At 36.5% G+C, this 20,936-nt stretch overlaps 1 protein-coding gene across 1 annotated transcript; it reads left to right on the forward strand.

Moving 5' to 3' along the window:
- Nucleotides 1-7,252: 7,252 nt before the first annotated feature.
- Nucleotides 7,253-11,897, forward strand: LOC129877505 (protein trichome birefringence-like 26). The gene is made up of 3 exons (XM_055953017.1): nucleotides 7,253-7,607; nucleotides 8,848-9,125; nucleotides 10,743-11,897. Exons 1-3 carry the CDS (start codon nucleotides 7,382-7,384, stop codon nucleotides 11,523-11,525), a joined length of 1,287 nt encoding a protein of 428 aa, XP_055808992.1. The 5' UTR covers nucleotides 7,253-7,381; the 3' UTR covers nucleotides 11,526-11,897.
- Nucleotides 11,898-20,936: the final 9,039 nt, after the last annotated feature.

Genomic DNA, 20,936 nt, shown 5'->3' on the forward strand with positions numbered 1-20,936 from the left:
GACTTTGTCCCTGCCGATCATACCTGTCCTGCGACATCGGTGCGCTGGCGGTAGATGAGGCATAGGTGGAAGGCCTCTTCTGGAAGAAGGACCTGTTGCCCTTGCTTTGCCTCTGCTCGCTCTCATGTCCAGATGACCTTGCCTTTTTGCTCAGGTGCTCTTCTCTGTCTTTTGTTTTCTCCTCCTCTACCTGTTGAGCATACACCATTAATCTGGAAAGATCCATATCCGAGATCAACAACGCTGCCTTGCATTCCTTCTTCACATGCCTCCTTAATCCGGAGACGAACTTCCTCATCTTTGACCTCACATCAGGAATCATCTCTGGAGCATACCTGGACAGCTGGATGAACTTTAGGCCATACTCCTTGACCGACATACCTTCCTGTTTCAGGTTTACGAATTCCTCCACTTTCGCTTCCCTCAATTCTCGGGGAAAGAAGTGGTCGAGGAAGGCTCCTTCGAACTCATCCCATCTAGCAGGTTCAGCATTCTCACCCCTACTCTGCTCCCATTGGTTATACCAAATGTTTGTCACGTCTTTGAGTTGATAAGACACCAACTCGACCCCCTCGATTTCTATAGCATGCATAACTTTTAGAATCTTCCACATCTCATCGATAAAGTTTTGGGGATCTTCATCGACCTTGGAACCAGTGAATGCTGGTGGATTCATCCTCAGAAAGTCTCTAATTCTAGTGGCAGCAGATGGCTCCTGGGAACTAGAGCTGAGAGTCGGCGAACTTTGATTACCACTTCGGGCAGCCATTAGTTGAGTGAGCATTGCAATTGCCCCTCGAAATTCAGCCTCTGATGTAGGTGCAGGTGGGGTAGATGGCACTTGAGGTGCCTCCACATATCTCGCGGGTCGGCCTCTAGCCCTTGCTGGGCGTGCCTCTGACTGTGGCATCCCTGAATTATCAATATTCCTCTGGCTAGTAGTACGTTTTGGAGGCATTATCTGTAACGTATAAACGCACGAATTAGAAAGGAAGTTTCGTGGAGTTTAACTCCATCGCACGAATTCGGAGTATGAAAGAAGTGGAACAATTCCTAATGTTCTATAGCCTCCTGCTTATAAGTGTGGTGCACAACACACCCATAAGCAAGACTCTACTAGACACGGCTTCATAGACTCCCTAGGACACTTGAACTCTGTGCTCTGATACCATATTTGTCACGCCTCGGGAGGGTACCCTAGACGTAACCGGCACCCGAAGGCCATTTCTGACCTCCGAGCGAACCACTTGGCACAGTCACTCATTCATTCAAGCACATTCTCTTAGCGGAAAACTCAATTAAAGAAATACTTCTCATATCATAAGGGCCGAAGGCCAAACATTTACAATCAAGAAGATAATCAAAATAGGACTCCTCAAGATGGCCGCTCGACCTCCTCACACTTCAGTCTATGAAGCCTCTATTCAAGTCTAAAAGGTGCCAATGACAAGCCCATGGCTACCGACAATCAAAATAAGGAAAAGACAATCAAAACTGTACAAGAAGGCCCAATATCCTCTGGGAACTAGAAGGACTCACCGACTGGCTGGGAGTGTAGTGGATCTTCAACGGAGCGCCGGTTGATGATCTCTAGTACCTGTCTCTGCATCATGAAACGATGCAGGCCAAATGGCGTCAGTACATGGAATGTACGAGTATGTAAAATGGCCGAATACAACGAACATCAAGGAGGAATCAATCAACTCGGGAACTCAACTCAAAGGGATGACAACTCAATCAAATGTCCTAAGTCTAAACAAGGGTATGATTTAGACGGGACCAATCATATACAATTCAACTCAATCTGACTCAGAGTGCTATCAAAACTTATTTGGGAGTTTCTCTTAACCGACAACCAACACTTATGAGCCAGTGAAGGTACAACGAAATGACGTCGTTGCCACGCCCGTTCATACCTTGCCAGGGCATGAACGACGAACGCTCATGGATCCAATCCAACCAGGTCCTATAATGTCAGGACAAAAGCTCTCGGGGAAGCATCCGACTTTAACGGTTCAATCCCCCCTACGTTTGGCAACACAGGTATTGGGCCCGAGTATGGACTATACTCTTGCCCAATTCGGTGCTCGATACTCCTCCCAAGACCCAATGCTCATAAAACTCCATCAGATCAACTCAATCAACTCATATCGACAAGTCTCATTACAACCTTGTCAACTCATCAACTCTATCACAATCAAATCTCAATCCCAATGCTCAATCTCAATCATATCTTCAAGGAAGTGTTAAATGTAAATATATACATCATCTAGATATAAAATCAATCATTACCTCCATCCATTTGAGAAAAAAAATCTTTATGACTCATCACATCTTCAAAACTTCAAATCGACATTCTTATAATAGGCAACATGTTTAAGAAAATAGTATACTTTATCAAAGCTATATAATTAATAAGACCAACAAAACATCTTTAGCAACTCATTTCTTCATCATTTCATACTCATATAAGGGCTTATTTTAGGAACCTCTTAGCTCAACAACATTAACACATAAATAATTAAATAAGATGGGAACAATACTCATTCAAACATGTACCATACCAAAAAACTCCATTTTCATGGATATCTAACCTCGAAACAAGAATAGGGCACATGGGTGGACTCAACCCATGTTTTGGATAGCCTTACATACCTTAGAATAGACTTGAAGAGAACCTTGTGGTTGGGTCTTCAATGGAAGCTTGAGGTCTTGAAGCTCTTGGAACAATTCCTTGTTGGAAATGGAGAAGAAGAAGAAGGAGAGAAAGAGAGAGATAGGCTTTCTAGGGCTTTTTCTAGAGAGAGAATGGGGCTGAAGAAAAATGGTCCCAAAATATACAAGGCTTGGGTATATATAATTTGGGACAATTCCCAAATTGCCCTTCCTCCAAAATTCTGAAAATTAGGCCAAAACGCCCTTGGCGCGATAGTGGCGCATCGCGCCCTTACAACGCCAAGGCCAATTACGCATAAAACCTGCACAACTTTTAGTGGCGCGTCGCGCCAGGGACCAAACTACTGAGACATGTTTCTGGCGCGATAGTGGCGCGTCGCGCCCTTACAGCGCCAAGCCTATTGTTTTAAATTCTAGGGATTTGGCCTGAAAAACCCTGCGCACTTTTAGTGGCGCGTCGCGCCAAGGACCAAACTACTGAGGCATGTTTCTGGCGCGATAGTGGCGCGTCGCGCCCTTATAGCGCCAAGGCCATTTCCCCAGCAGTTGTAACCCAGGCCAAAATGAAATCCCTGTCGTGCTAGTTCGTCTCCGGATCATCATATCTTTTGACTCCGAACTCCAAAATTTACGTTCTTTGTGGCGTTGGAAAGAAGACTCGACGACCTTTAATTTGATAGGTCGTGGGCCACTCGGATTGACGTCTTTCAAAAGATAGGGTCGTTAAAAGTCGACCCTTACATGAACTCGTCCTAAACTTAGCCACGACGGATATTTTGGACTTAGCTCGATCCTAGGGGTCCTCAATGACCCCACATCACCTCCAACACTCTTAAATTCCTGAAGGACTCATCTTAACTCGAGCACATACTTCGAAATAAATACGATGGGCCCCATACGTATACAAAGAAGGCCCGAATCTTAGGAAAATTTTTGAGGGATGTTACAAACCAAGAGAATCTCAGGCCAGAAATATATTTTGAAAAAATTACCAACTTTGTCCTCTAGCCTATATTATGCAAAAATTAGTGCAATTGAAGCACATATGATCGTAAACCAGAAGTTTACTGATCTAAATAAATTTGTGATATGCCATGATCAAATAGGTCATCCTAGATCAATAATGATAAGATGAATTTTTGAAAATTCAGCTGGACATCAGTTAAAGAACTAGAAGATTCTTATGAATAATGAATTTTCATGTGCTGCTTGTTATCAAGGCAAATTAATTGCTAGGCCATCGACCCTGAAGGTTGTCATCGAATCTCTTATATTTTTAGAAAGTATACATGGAGATATATATGGACCTATTCATCCATCTAGTGGATTGTTTAGATATTTTATGGTCCTAATAGACGCATCATCTAGATGGTCTTGTGTGTGCCTGTTATCATCTCGCAACCTGGCGTTTGCGAAGTTGTTAGCACAAATAATAAGATTGAGAGCACAATTCTCAGATTATCCAATTAAGGTCATTCGCCTTGATAATGGTGGAGAATTTACAACCCAAGCTTTTAATGATTATTGCTTATCAATTGGGATAAAAATTGAATATCTTGTTGCTCATGTTCATACTCAAAATGCAGCAGCACTTGTACGTCTCAGAACAACAAATTATAATAAATACTCTCCATTACAATTAGTATTTGGTTATGAGCCAAATATAGCCCATCTACGAATTTTTGATTGTACAGTATATGTGCCTATAGCACCACCACAACGTACAAAGATAGGCCCTCAATGAAGGTTGGGCATATATGTTAGGTTTGACTCACCCTCCATAATTCTCTACCTTGAACCGTTGACATGAGACTTATTTACTTCTCGATTTGCAGATTGTCGGTTTGATGAAATAATTTTTTCGCAATTAGGGGGAGAGAAAAAGGATCCCAAAAGAGCAATTGCGTGGAAAGTTTTATCACTATCTCATTTTTTATCCACGTACCCGCACATGTGAGCAGGAGGTCCAAAAGATCATCCACGTACAAAAAATAGCAAATGAAATACCAGATGCATTTACTGATTTGAAACGGATAATTGAGTCACATATCCCTGCAGTAAATGTGCCTGTCTGGATTGATATCTCAAAAGGACTATCTACTAGTATCATATCTTCTGAATCCCAAACACGTCTGAAGCGTGCCAGACCATTGGGTTCAAAGAATAAAAATCCTAAAAAGAGAAGCGTAAGAAATAATAAAGATGATACTACAAAAGAACCTCCTGAAGAAGGTTAAGATTTGAGTAATCCTGATATTCCTGAAGAAATCAGTGAACTCAAGACTCAAATGAATGAAGAACTTTCAATTAGTTCTACCGGTGATGAGATATATTTAGATCGATCAAAAATCACGATTGATAATATTTTTGTAAATAATGTTGCATTTAACCTCATGCAAGATAGTGAAAGTCTTGAGCCTAAATCCGTCGAAGAATGTCGACGTAGATGTGATTGGCCAGAATGGAAAAAAGCAATTCAATCAGAATTAGACTCACTTACTAAACGTGAGGATTTTAGACCTATAGTCCAAACCTCTGAAGGTGTAAAACCAGTTGGCTATAAATGGGTTTATGTGAGAAAACGAAATGAGAGAAATGAAATTGTAAGATACAAGGCACGCCTTGTTGCACAAGGATTCTCTCAAAGACCCGGGGTCAACTATGAAGAAACATATTCACCTGTTATGGATGAAATAACTTTTCGATATCTCATTAATTTAGTTGTACAGAAAAATCTTGAAATACATCTAAAGAATGTAGTTACAACTTACTTTTATGGTTCACTTGATAATGAAATATACATGAAAATCCCAGAAGGATTAAAATTGCCTGAAGCATGTACTAAGTCTCGAGAGATGTACTCAATCAAATTTCAAAGATCATTATATAATCTAAAACAATCAGGGTGTATGTGGTATAATCGCCTTAGTGAGTACTTGATAAATGAAAGTTATATAAATGATGTTATTTGTCCATGTATTTTTATTAAGAAAACAGAATCAGAGTTTGTTATACACGTCATTTATGTTGATGACATAAATCTAATTGGAACCCGTGAAGAGGTCCAAAAGGCGATTGAATATCTAAAGAAAAAATTTGAAATGAAAGACCTTGGAAAGATAAAACTTTGTCTGGGTCTGCAAACTGAACATTTAGCAGACGGGGTCTTTGTCCACCAATCTGCCTACACTGAGAAAATTTTAAAATGATTTTACATGGACAAAGCACATCCATTAAGTACTCCTATGGTTGTTCAATCACTAAAAGTGGATAAAGATCCATTTCGACCACCAGAAGAGAATGAAGAACTTCTTGGTCCTGAAGTATCATATTTCAGTGCTATTGGTGCACTTATGTATCTTGCTAATGCAACCAGACCTGATATAATATTTTCTATTAATTTTCTGACAAGGTATAGTTCATCCCTAACGCGAAGACATTGGAACGGTATCAAACATATTTTGTGATACCTAAAGTGTACCATTGATATGAGTTTATTTTATACTAACAAAGGTTGTGCAGACCTTATTGGTTATGCAGATGCAGATTATTTATTAGACCCACATAAAGCTCGATCTCAGACAGGCTATTTATTTACACACGAAGAAACTGCTATATCATGGTGATCTACAAAGCAATCTATTGTTCTACTTCTTCAAGTCATGCTAAAATAATAGCAATTCATGAAACAAATAAAGAATGTGTGTGGTTGAGATCGATGATATAGTTCATTAAAGAAAGATGTGGCCTGAAAAATGATGTCAAAGTACCCACAGTTATATTCGAAGACAATGCCGCATACATTGCTCAATTGAAAGGTGGCTTCATAAAAAGAGACAGAACGAAACATATTTCACCAAAATTATTCTTCACACATGATCTCTAGAAGAATGGTGATATTGATGTACAACAAGTTCGTTCAAGTGATAATCTTGCAAATTTATTCACAAAGGCATTACCAACATCAACTTTTGAGAAGCTAAGATACAAGATTGGAATGCGTCGTCTCCAAAATATCAAATGAAGTTTTCATGAGTGGGAGTAAAATACGCGTTGTACTCTTTTTTCCTTAACCAAGGTTTTGTCTCACTGAATTTTCCTGATAAATTTTTAATGAGGCAACACTCAAGATGTATTACTAGATGTGTGTACTTTTTTCCTTCACTAGGCTTTTTTTCACTGAATTTTTTCTAATAAGATTTTAACGAGGCACAATATCTATGAGTATTCCGAATAAATATGTATATTGTTTTTTGTAAAAAAAAATTTACTACACGTGGACATCCAAGGTTCTGAAAGTGAATGTTCCACTAGGGCAAGTTGCACACCATCTTTTCCCTTTTCTTGGCTATAAATTGCCATATTTTGGCAATGAAAATAACATACACAGATATACAAATTCATACTATCTCTTACTTTCTCTGTTATTTTCTCTTTTATTTATTTTCTAAGTTAATTTGTTTTATAATAAATATCACCCCTTTTTTTTTTTTTTTTTTTTAATTTTAGACTTTTTTATCACTAGCTACTAAATTTTCTCATGTTTCTTCATTCCAATAAACCCCACTTTATTTTGCCCCTTTTCTTGTTTACGGTTAGTTGGTATGATGAAAACTCAATTGTCTTCGTTTTTTACATTAATGTTTTATTATTATTATTATTGTTTTTTCAAATCTTAGAGACAATTTGAGAGAGACCCAAAATCATGGTTAGCAACAACGTTGTTAATAAGAAGCAATTTTCAGTGATTTTTGTAAAATTTTCTGTATGTTTTCTGTTGATGGGTCTTGCTTATCGTATCTTCAGCTCCAGCTCTCAGCAATTTTCTCCTCTTGAGGTTTCTGACAGGGGTTTTCTACCGGAAAATACATTGCCGGCGCCGGAATCCGGTAACCTTACGGTGAAGGTGATGGACCCAAGTTCACAAAATGGTTGGTTCATTAATCTTTACCAATACCAAAAAATATTGATTCTTGAATCATCCTTCTTTTTCATATATTTGGATTTGGTTGTAATCGTGCCATGAATACATTTCTTTTGAGTCAAGTTTCTATTGGAAACAGTCTCTCTAACTCCTCCGTCCCGCTTGTGAGATTATATTATGGGTATGTTGTTATTATTTAGATTTTTTTTATTATAACGAAAACCAGTAGGCGTTACCCTTTGGTGCCTGTTCGTGTGCAATAGCTTGCAAATCACATAGGAGGTGTAGCCGCACTAGGCAAGTCCAGCGCAACAAACTTGACCCACAAGGCAAATACCGAAGGGTTGTTATTTGGATTATGTTGTAATCGCTCCACCTATACATTTCTATTGAGCTGAGGGTTTATCAGAAATAGCCTTCGTAGCCTACAAAGGTAAGGGTAAGGTCTACCCTCCCTGAACTCTACTTATGGGATTATATTGTCCATATGTTGTTGTAATCCTGCCACAATTACATTTCTTTTGAGTTGATGGTTTATCAAAAACAGCTTCTCTAGAGCCCATTTGCACTGTGGGTATGGTGTTGTTATTAGGATTTTGTTGAAGGATATATGTGGGTGGTCTTCTTTCATTTTCTGTTTGTTGGAGCTTAAAGAACATGTCTTTCTTGAGATTTTGCTAGATTGTGAAGAAAAGCTCCTAAGAAAAGGAATATTCATCGTAAAAGACGGATTACAGGGATAACCAACTTAACTTTTTCAGCTAATTTTTCCATTTTTGTTTTTGTAAATTCTTGATCCCCGCCTCCTTGGGTTTGGGTGGGTGGGTTGGAGGTAGGGGGTTAATTAATCTAGCTTATTCTGTTCCTGAAATCTGGAGATTAAGTACTTGTTTATCATTTCTGATGTAATATATGCATGATTTGTAGTGAAAAGTTTGCATCAAGTACACATGATGAAAGGGGAGATTTTAAGGAGATTCCGTAATTTTAAGAGGTTTAATTGAAGATATTATTTGGGTGATCTGATTGAGTGGTGTTTGAGTTTGTAATTGATAGGATTCACTTGATCCTTCACAAGATATATTTTCATTTTGGATTTAAGATATATTCGCGGACAGTGTAAAGAATTTCTATACTACAAGAGCGATTGAACTGATTATAGCATGTTTCTATTACAATCTTTTACAGCTTACCATGTTAGGCTGCTATGAAGAGTTATTGACTCAATAGTGTCTATATTTTTGCAGGAAAATGTGACTTATATATAGGAGATTGGGTACCAGATCCCACTGGTCCATTTTACACTAATCACACTTGCTATTCCATTGAAGCTCACCAAAATTGTATGAGAAATGGGAGGTCTGATACTGGATATCTTTACTGGAGATGGAAACCAAGAGATTGTGAGCTATCTAAGTTCAATCCCAAGAGGTTTCTTGATATGACGCGACACAAATCATTAGCCTTCATTGGTGATTCAATTATGCGCAATCATGTGCAGTCATTGCTCTGCATTCTCTCTCAGGTACGTTTCTAGCTTTGACCACCAGAATGGCACAGTTGTACTTGAACTAGCTGCTATAATTTTACTTGTGTAGCGTTATTTTTCTGTTTTTTTAAGTCTATTTCTAGTTTGGGGTGAGTTCTTGATTGCATAGTTTTACGTGTAGTAGAAGCGGTGGTGGCGTGTGTGGGTCATTGGGTGGACACCAGAGGAAGGTCAAAGAGAGGCTAAACATGTTCTTGATTTAAAGTGAACTCAATCCAGTGGTTAAGAAATTCCGATTTTTCAATTGTTTGGAAGTTAAAGACATATATTAGTTTGGTATCTCATGATAACTTTAACACTATTGCATTGTTTATACTAGTAATGCAAGATATTTTGTTTTTTATCAGTTCTCTTAATTTTCTTTAACTTTTAATATATTATCTACATTTTTGTGTTTTATGCTATTTTATTGTAGTATAAATTAAAAAACTAAAGATTCATGGAACTTATACTCCACGTTTCGAGGCTTACACCTCGCCTTCATACTAAGTAAAATGACCCGCCTCCTACCCCTCATTCTAAAACACTACTCTTTGCTTTACAACTTTTGTTCTGCTTAAGTTATTGTTCAAATGATGATAAAGTCCAAATTTGCTAGCTGGTTGAACTGTCATCTTCATGGTATCGATGTTCTCTTTGAACTACTTGTTAACATCAATACAACAACAACAACAACAACAACCCAGTGAAATCCCACATCGTGGGGTCTGGGGAGGGTAGAGTGTACGCAGACCTGACTCCTACCAATGTAGGACGGCTGTTTCCGAAAGACCCTCGGCTCAATAAAAGTATAGAACAAGGTTAGACAAGAATATTAGAGTAAATAAGTAGATAATGAAAACGATCCAAACAATAGTATAATCAAAGCACAAAAAACAACTTGTTAACATCAATAATTGCTCTTAAATGGTCAACATACATCTCAAAAAGAAAAAAAAGAGTTTTGTCCCTATTAATTGTACACACTAAAATTTGTTGGACAGTCTTGTTTCATAAGCTGGTGTTGTGTTTCTCAGATCAGAAACCTTCTCATATTGATTATTGGCTCTCACTGCTTTTATAAGTAATGTCACTCTCAGCTAACCAATATTTGTCTCCGAATACAGCTGGTAACAAATTTCTTTTCAAGTTGTTCATCAGTTAAAAACTATCCTTCATACCAAACTAGTCCAGCCATTCTAAATACTGCTGAAAATCTCATTGTTCCGTCAGTTGTGGGGTCAGGATGTCCTTCGACTAAGAAAGCCAATGAGCATTTGTCATTATTCTGAGTAATGTACACTTAATTCTGTTGCACTGATGTGATAAAATAGTTTTGTGACCATACGTGAAATTAACTCTAAAAAGTGGATTGCTATGACATTTCTTTGGTTTTAGAGAAGATTGTAATTCCACGTTTCTGATAAATTGAGTTGCTCTCTTACCCACAGAAACAACTGCTATTTTGAGAAGTTGTTTTCCATTTTCTTTTGTTATTTGCTTTCTTATTGTTTTGGGATATTTGGACTATTCACGTTCTAGTTAAGGTTATATATTGTGTTGTCAAGTATATCAAAGAACCAGTATCTGGATTCATGTTAAGACGTCGTGCAGGAGGAAAAAGGTGTCGAGGTTTACCATGACAAGCAATACAAAAGCAGAAGATGGTATTTTCCAAATCATGACTTAACTCTTTCAGTAGTCTGGTCACCTTTTCTTGTAAAAGCCACTATTTTCGAAGATGACAACGGAGTTTCAACAGATATAATCAAGCTCCATCTCGACAAACTTGATGATGTTTGGACTCGTCAATTTGACAATTTTGATTATGTAGTTATTGCTGGTGGGAAATGGTACTTGAAAACTGCAGTTTACTATGAGAACAATAAGATTGTTGGTTGCCACAACTGTGCTGGTAAGAACATAACTGAGGTGGGATTTGAATATGCATATCGTAAAGCACTGAACTCGACTCTGAAACATATCACAAGATCGAAGCATAAGGTGTATACTTTCTTTAGGACCACTACACCGGATCATTTCGAGAATGGTGAATGGAACACGGGAGGTTATTGTAACAGAACAGGACCCTTCAAAGAAGGTGAGATTGACATGAGAGACATCGATGAGGTAATGCGTAAAATTGAGTTGGATGAATTTGATAGAGCATTGAGAATAAGTTCAGAAGTTGGGTTGACAGTAAAATTGTTCGACACTACCTTCCTTTCATTGCTTCGGCCAGACGGTCACCCAGGAGTCTACAGACAATTCCAGCCATTTGCTGGAGGAAACACACACACAAAAGTTCAAAATGATTGTCTACATTGGTGCTTGCCTGGTCCAATAGACACTTGGAATGATTTAATGATGGAAACTTTGGTCAGCAGTTCAAAATGATTGTCTACATGCGTTATTTTCTTACCTCATAGAATTGTTCCCCTGCAACATTTTTACTAGGATGAAGAGCACAGGATAAAAAAATGAGATGGTCCATAATCAGTTTTGTTCCATGTAAATATTGACAGCCCCCTACCGGGCACGAGTTGCCTTGATATCCTCTTTGGCCCGGACACCACGGTTATCAAATATATATATATATTGATGGCCCCCTATAGCTGCACATAAATTAGAGTTGGCTCAATAAATCATCTCTACTTCATGTATAACATTCCCCACTTCCCTTAGAGATTTTGAAATATATTGTAAACTATAAGGTTCCTTTTCTGTTTCAGGGTTCATGAAAAAAGAAAATATAATATATGTGATCATTTACCATAATATGGCTCAATATCAACTTATCGTTTCATACTTGAGTTTGATATGTTTTTCTTGAGTTGAGGGTCTATCGAAAACAATTTCTATCATCATAAGGTAAGGTAGGGATAAAATTGTAGGGATATGTCGCCGACTCCACCTATGGGATTAACACTATATTAGTGTCTGCCTGATCTAGTTTAACACTATAACCACTCACCAAAGTATTATAACATGTGAATAATTTCTTCTATTTTATTTGATAACCAACATTTCCATTATTATTCCCCATTTACATAAATACATACAAGAAGTGCATGTAAATATCCTGCAGTCCTCAAAATTTTTGTTTTAAGAATTGGAACCTCCTTCTAGCTCAAAAGAATCCAAGAACAACGGCTAAATGATGGGAATGGTTAGCAACCTAGTATTACTGTGTTCAGTGGCGGAGTCAGAATTTTTATTAAGTGGATTCAAAATATGAAAAAAGTTACTCCCGAAGAAGCCAATGAATTCAACATCTATGATATGTAATATAAAAATAATTATTTTAATCATGTATAAACAGTGTAATTATCCGCCAAAGTGGATTTGGATGAACCCATTTGTCTTACCTGGCTCCGCCCATGTGTGTGTCCTGAATAACATACCCTTGTTGACACACACAAATAGCCAGCTCCTATGCTTTCATTTCAGGCTCTCACCTTCCCTCCATTAAGCTATTTAGTGAGATTATTAAGATATCTAGTTCGTAAGACATAATTCAAAGTTCCATAAGAAGAAGGAAAATACAATAACATATTTAGTGAAATTCCACAAAGTAGGGTCTTGGAATTGTAGAGTGTACGAAGACCTTACCACGTGGAGGTAGATAGGTTGTTTCTGAAAGACCTCCGGCTCAAGTTAGCAGCAAGTTTCACCAATTTAAGTCGACTCAGAGCTTTGAAAAACCAAAGCAAGCAAAGCAAAACAAAGACAGCTAGAAAAGGCAGCAAACACGAAGAAAGAGTAGTGTAAACTATAGCCATCTCAACCAGGAATCCAAGAGAAAATTTTAAATATGATATTCGCTATTAAACAGCTTTGAAGCTCAAATTTTAAAATTTGATCTACCGTAAAGGTAAATCTTTTTGAGTGAAGAATATATCAAAAGAACTGATACATCACGAGAAGCTCATATCTAAAATTTTGAGTTGTTTAGAAGAAGATTTGAATTGATGTTCATTGAAATACAACATTGAAGAGCTTTGAAGCTCAAATTTTAAAATTTTTCCTACCACACAAATATAAAATATATCCAAAGACTCGAAACATCTAGAGGAGCTTGTATTGAAAATATGAGATGTTTTATAGGAATTTGAGTTGGCCGAGATTGAAAAAACCATTTAGCTCGTTGTGAAAGATGAACGGATACAATGTATCAATATTGTGTAACAAGGTATATAAATCTCTAATACAGTTATACATCATATATATATGATTATATATTATTGGTAAAATGGTCTGATGGACTCATGTACTTGTATGAGTTTGTATTTTGAATCCTTCTACTTAACTATTTATCAACTGAACCCTTAAATTGAGTAAAACACAATATACCAAACTCCTCTAACCATTGATCAAGCTTATGCGGTATTAAGATAGCTGAGTTGGCAAAAGAGTGTAACTACATGCGTGTAGGGGCAAGTGAATATCATATTTAACTTTTAAAATATTAAAATTATTTAAATACCCCCCCCCCCCCCGCCAAAAAAAAAAACTTCTTCCCCCCACCCACCTTCTTCTTCAGCCATCCCCACCCCAACGGTCTTCTTCAGCCTTCTACACTTCTATTCTCGACCCAAAAATCTTCTTCACGCATCCCCATAGTCATCCCCGCTACAAAAATCTTCTTCACCCATCCCCGTCCCAACCATCTTCTTCACCCATCCCCACCCCCATCTCCTCCCAAATTCTTTTTTCGTCCTTCTCATCCTATTGCCCCAATTTTTTTTCTTCCTTTTCCTCACCTCCATTTCTCTCTTTTTCCCCTTCCCAACCCTCTCCAATTTCTTTTTTCTCTTCCCTTTTTTTCATATTTTCTTTCTTTCAAGAGAAACAAAAATGTGTTGTTGTAGATCTATTTTTTCTTTCTATTTTTTTGGGTTATTTACAACTCATATGGTGACAAAGATTCAATAGTCTTGAAGGATGAAAAGTGATTGTTGGATGTAATTGTGAAATTAGGTGAAATGTATTGTAAAATTGCGTATAAATATTAGAATATATTAAGGTATTTTAATGGTGATTTATTAGTAACAATGGAGAAAAGAATTAGGGAAATGAAGATGGTGTTAATTGTGGTTGTGAGTTGAGGGTGGTGGAGAAAAGGTGAGAGAAATAATTATTTTATTTTATTTTAAAAAAAATACAAAACTTATTATTTTTGTCTTCTATGGAGTAAAATTTTTGGTTAATAGTTAATAAAAAAAAGTTAATGAAATAAACATGACATGTCATTGATATATTCGATGTGGCTATGACATGTCATTTATGTAAGGGAGAGTGAGCTACACACATTGTTGAAGGGGTTTAAAAGTCTTATTTTAATTGAGTTTAAGAGTTCAGTTGACAAATGATTAAGTAGAAAGATCCAGAATACAAACCCATACAAATACAAGGGTTCATCAGACCATTTCGCCTATATTATTTATACAATATTGATACATTATATGCGGTTATTTAGTTGGAAAAAAATTGTTTGATGGTACATTTTTCTTATTTATAGCAGTATATGTTTTTACAAAATCTGTACAATAACAGGGAACTACCCTATTATGATCTAAAATCATTGCTTTTCTTTTTAAATTTATGATCAAAATCAGATTCCTAATCTATGATCAAAGTTTTCTTCCCTAATTTATGGCCTAAAATCTTCTCTCCCACATCTAAAATGATATTAATTAATATTTTTCTCCATTTTTTTGCTCGAACAATTTTCAAACACCATACATACTCGGGTTAAAATAATTGCTTAGTTATACATAATTTATACACATTTCATAAACACAATAATCATACATATCTTAATTTATACAAATCGTATTCTATACGCATATCACTTGCAACTAACAAGTGGAGTAGTGCCAATCCTAAAAAAAAGGGACAAGAACATAAAATAGTGTGATAATCAAAATACAATAAACAACAGATGATGATAGATATCACAAGCAAGATTACAATAATATAGCTAGTACAACGACAAACACCAACAAACCTACACCCTCGAAAAGCAAGAACACACTCTATGCCTACTAACCTTCTATCCTAATACGCATCCTCCACACCTTCTTAACTAAGGTCGTGTCCTTGATAATCTAAAGTTGTGCCATGTCCTGCCTAATTACCTCTCTCCAATACTTATTTAACCTATCTTAACCTCTCATCGTACCTACTATAACCAACCTCTCGCACTTTCTAATTGGAGCGTCTGCACATATCCTCTTCCATCTACGAATCATCTCGATCTAGCTTTCCCCATTTTGTCCACCACAGATGTCACTCCCATATTATTCTGAATCTTTGCATTCCTAATTTTACCGCTCCTTATATGCCCACATATTCACCTCAATATTCTCATTTCTGTGACATGCATCTTCTGAACATAAGAGTTTTTAACTGGCCAGTACTCTACCCCATACAATAAAGTTGGTCTAACCACTACTCTATAAAACTTAACTTTAAATTTTAGTGGTAATTTTTTATCACACAAGACTCTAGCTGCAAGCCTTCACTTAATTCATGATGCACTAATATGATAAGTGATATCATTATTGATGTCTCCACTTCCCTTAATTACAAATTCAAGATACTTGAAACTATCTCTCTTGGGGATAGCCTGAGTGTCAAGTCTCACTTCCACGTCATCCTCTTACATTGCATCACTGAATTTGCACTTCAAATATTTTATTTTGGTCCTGCTTACTTTGAACCCTCTGGACTTTAAAGTTTGTCTTCACCCCTTTAACCTAGCATCAACTTCGTCAAACGTCTCATTAATTTGTATTATATTATGTCATTTACAAATAACATATACCAAGGCACCTCATTTTGAGTGGACCACGTCAATTCATCCATAACCAAATCAAGTAGGAATGGACTAAAAGTTGATCCGTGATGCAATTTCATCTCTATTGGAAAGTGCTTAAAGTTTCACCCCACCGTTCTAACCCATATTTTAGATCCATCATACATGTTGTTTATCGGCCTAATATAAGCCATTGATACCTTCTAGCCTCTAGGCATCTCTAAAGAATGTCTCTCAAAACTTTGACATATGCCTTTTCAAGGTCAATGGACATCATAAGTAGACCTCTCTTTCTTTTTTGGTATATCTCCATCAATCTCGTCACAAAATGGATGATTATGTAGTCGATCGCTTAGACATGAATTAAAATTAATTCTCAAAAAATAGACATACACTGCCTCACTCTCAACTTCACTATTCTCTCCTAAATTGTCATGGTGTGTCTTAATAATTTGATACCTCCGTAGTTGTTACCCATTTGAATATCACCCATGTTCTTGTACAATGGAATCATTTTACTCTACTTCCATGCTTCATGAGTTTTCCCTTTCTTTAACTACGCCATACCTACTTTGTCTGTGATCTTCCAAGATCCAATTGGGATCTCACCTGGTTCGATTAGTTTTTCCCTGCTCATCTTGATAATAAAGCGCTTAACCTCTTCAACCTTAATTTGCCTATAGTATCCAGAATTCCGATAACTCTTAGAGTGCTTCAAATTACCCAACACAATATTTTGTCTCTCTATTCATTCAAAAATATATGAAAGTAAGTCTGTCATCTTTGTTTGATAAGAGTCTCCTCCGATAATACCTTATCTTCTTCATCCTTGATGCACTCTAGTCGATTCAGGTCACTATCCTTTCTCTCTCTTGCCTTCAAGCTTGTATAGTTTCTTATATCCACCTCTATATCCTAACTCGGTATACAAATATTTGAATATTGTCGTATTTATTGTTATAATCACTAATTTAGCCTCCATTTTCGTTGCCTTATAAATTTTATGTAACAACTTGTACCCGTCGTTATTAATAGGCCAATAGAAAGGTAATTTGGGCAAGAAAACTTCATGTAGTAACTTCAAAAATATCGAGCCTAGGCCAGAATTGGACGAATTCTGATTTAGGTGAGGTCTAGAGTGACCTTGTGATAGGTGGGGGATCTAATCGACAATTTGATTAAGTTATCTGATAGCCAAGATAATACGGATCCTTTATGACTTTATGAAATCACATTTGGGTAAGTAAAACTCCCAAAATTGAACTTGCGTGGAAGGTATATTTTAAGGTGTCTTGGGGTAAGGGTGTGTTGTGATATGTGAGACTTTTGGAGACTCGTTACACGCTCACTATCTCTGTATATCTTGCCAAAGTGGGATTATTCCTGCCAGAGCGAGGCCGCCAGAGCAGGATGGTCCCGTTGTGGTGCAACAGTCACGAGTTAATACGGGGTAAAAACCCCAGAAACAGTTTTTTTCATAGAAACTGTTCTTAAGACATTACGAGGCAACCCAGGGCACTTTCAATCACTTTTCCACGAATTTTCACGCCAAAGGTAAGATTTCTCCTTCCAAAACTCATATTTTGATTTCTAGAACCCATAAACTATGATGGGTGATCATTGGGGGAAACAGAAGAACCACCCTCGCCCAAGGGGTGTTAAGCAACACCCCTTTATAGAAAAATTACATTGTATATATGGGTCAAAATTTAGTTTAATGAATATATATACAAGTGTTGACACCCCTTGAAACAAGTTGAAGTTTTAGTATAATGGTTAAGGGGTTGCAAAAATTGCTTGAGGTTGTGTGTTCTATCCTTGATAACAACATATATTTTACTTTATATTTTGACACCCCTTAATAAAAATTTTGGTTCTGCCACTGATTGGGAGAGGGTGTTGGCCTGAAACTAATGGTGGAAATTAGCCCTAGATGGGGTTTAGGATCATGGGTTAGTCTAAGAGGGGATTTATTCTATAATTCGAGTAAAGTATACCATTATATTCATCCTTTGTATGTATTTACTGTCTAGACCAAGAACAAGCTGAACGAATCTGAAAAGGGAAAACTCATGCACTTTAGAGTTGTTGAAGCTCAAATTCGAGGTAGGTGATAGTTTTATTTCCCGTATGTATTTTATATACTTGCTAAATTACTTTATTGTATGCATATGTGTATATGAATAGGGAAGCATGCTACGAATTGTGTGAAATGATCACTTACAGGCCTGACTTGTGAAGAACCTGTTCTTGGTGATATGATGTTGAATATTGATTGTAATTGTAGCTGCTTTATATATTTGAATTGGGTTTCACGTTCTGACACATAATTGGATTGAGTGTCACGTTCCGATGCACATTTGGATTGGGTGTCAAGTTCCGACACAAACCTTGGATCAGATATAACGTTCGACACATAAATAAGTGTTTGTAGGTCCCATGAGAGGACCCTTATGTGAAATTGCATGATATTGAGATTGATGAACAGTAATCTTGTTGAGTACTGATGGAGATGAAAATGGTTAAGTTTATTGTATATATATATGTGCTTACCATGTTGGGTTTACTTGTCCATGACTCATTTACTGGCTAGTCGCGTGATCCTACTAGTACATTGTTGACCTTGTGTACTGATACTACACTTGCTCTGTCTTTGTTGAGTACATGGCATATTCAGTGGTTGCGGAGAGACCTCGCATAGAAGAGAGATAGTTGTTTGAGTTCAAGGGTGAGCCATTTTTTTCAGGCTGTCGTAGACTCTCGTTTATCCTAGTCCTTCTTTCGGATCTTAGATGTTTAAATACTGGTTTTATTTTTAATGTCTCTCTTTTGGAATCGCATTCCCTTTCTTAGACTTGTGGTTGCTAGAGTTTTGGACGATTGACTTTCAGTTCCTAAGATGTTTTTCCGCATGTTTTAAATCGTTGATTGAATTTTTCCTGAGTTTATGGGGACTCAGCCCTGTTTCTCTAGTTAAGATTGCTTCCGCATCCTTATCTTGTTTTATCTACTGTGTGTGTTAATTATTGGGTTGTCATAATGGTTCTCCCAACAGAGGGTTAGTGTGGGTACTAGTCACGGCAGGTCGGGGTCGTGACATTTTCTTATTCATCTGCTTCTTCTCCTCCTTCTTGCATTTCATCAATTTTGTTCATGATGCCTTCTTTGCTTTTACTTTGTCTTAGACTTTTCCATTCCACTATCAATTTTCTTGGTGACTACCAATATTTCCCCTCGACATTCCTAGCACCTCTCTAGCTGCTTCCCTAATTCAACTAGTTATCTTATCCTACATGCTTTTCGCACCCCCCACTACATGATGTGTATTGTAACGACCCATTAGTCGTTTTGAGTATTAAAACCTTTTTATTTCATAAAAGACTCACCCCATAAATTTTAATGTGTATTTTAGACTATTCTATAACTATGGTTATTTAGTTGAGGAGTAACTTTATATAACTAATATAATTAATGGGCTAAAATGATAATTACTTGATATCCTATATAACTTATTTCATATTATTAAAATAAGTTAAGGATATTTTTCACTTTTAATACATAAGAATTTTAGGGGAAAAAAAGAAAAAGGAGAAGAAACTACTTACGAACGAAAGTACGGTGGCGAACACAGTGCGGGGAACAACCGATCAGGTAAGAAATTGAAGCCAAATGTTGCTTTCTGCATACACTTATTAGTGGTAGTCATTTGAATATGTAATAAATGTGTGTATTATGAGGTGAAAAGAGAAGAAGAATATTGGGGTAAATTGTTTTTGTTGGAAATTGATTTAAAAATTGTTGTCATCATTAGCTAATGATTGACCCCAAATGGTAACTTAGTCTTGCTTTTGTATTAATATTCATTCATCAAGATTCATCACCATTACATCTGTAATGAGTTTGTACCGCTTGCCTTATATACATATTGGGTTCTGTATTGCCATCTTATTATTATTATTTCTTTCTTTTTCTTTTTTATTTCATGCAGGTTACATCTTGATATATGAGATAGGTAATTAAATATTAGGTATATAGTTTTATATGATAATCATTAAAATTATGTTATTTGTAGAATTTAAGACTTAACTCTAGGCTTGAAATTTAGGAATTTGATTATAGATTTGAATGGGTTGTTGGGTCTAGGTTAAATATATATATAATATTGGTGTTTATGAATTCGTTTGCTTACGAATATTGTATAATTGATAGATAAAAAATGTGAGGCTTTGAAGAAAGGAAAAGCATTGATGAATTACCTTGCTTGATTTCAGTTCTTCGATTGAAGTAGGTTATGGTTTATTTTATATCATAGATAGACTCTTAATAGGGATTGATAGTCATTGAGTAATGTGTGAAGTTTACTATGCATTTGATTGTTGTGGTTTGGATGGTTGATAAGTTGTTATGATTGGTCTGCAATTTCAAGATCGTGAAATTCATAATTTTGAACTTGCCCTATCAAAAGTGATGTTTTGAATAAAGAAAGTTTGATGAAATATTGTTATGAAGTGAAATGTGATAATAAAGAATGATAAATTAGTTATATATTTGTATCAGGTATCACTAGTCGACACGATATATTTGAATCAGGTGTCACAAGTCGACACGATATATTTGGATCGGGTATCACGAGTCAACATGATATATTAAAATTGGGTGTCATGAGCCGACACAATATATTAAATCGGGTGTCATGAGCCGATACGGTATTATTGAATCGGTGTCACGTTCCGATATGGTAATATTAAAGGAAAATATATTAAATGACTTAATACTATCCCATCTCTAATAACTCATTTTCAAAGACCGTGGTGTGGAGGCCTGAGTCCTTATGTATACTCTTAATATTGTTGACTGATTATGTGATTCTTCATTATGTTGTCACCTGATCTTGATCTTGTTGGTTGCCACCTGTTAAGTGTTATAGTTGATTTTCCGCTATTACTTTATGCATATTAATTTCTATTTCGAGTCGGTCGATGATACCT

This window comes from Solanum dulcamara, chromosome 12 (assembly GCF_947179165.1).
Source record: "Solanum dulcamara chromosome 12, daSolDulc1.2, whole genome shotgun sequence".
NCBI lineage: Eukaryota > Viridiplantae > Streptophyta > Magnoliopsida > Solanales > Solanaceae > Solanum > Solanum dulcamara.

Excerpts from the sequence above, each read along its gene's own strand:
- LOC129877505 (XM_055953017.1), top strand. The coding sequence starts at position 7,382 with ATGGTTAGCAACAACGTTGTTAATAAGAAGCAATTTTCAGTGATTTTT. Across the intron at positions 7,608-8,847 it reads GGACCCAAGTTCACAAAATG|GAAAATGTGACTTATATATA; the intron begins GTTGGTTCATTA and ends ATATTTTTGCAG. Across the intron at positions 9,126-10,742 it reads TGCTCTGCATTCTCTCTCAG|GAGGAAAAAGGTGTCGAGGT; the intron begins GTACGTTTCTAG and ends GACGTCGTGCAG.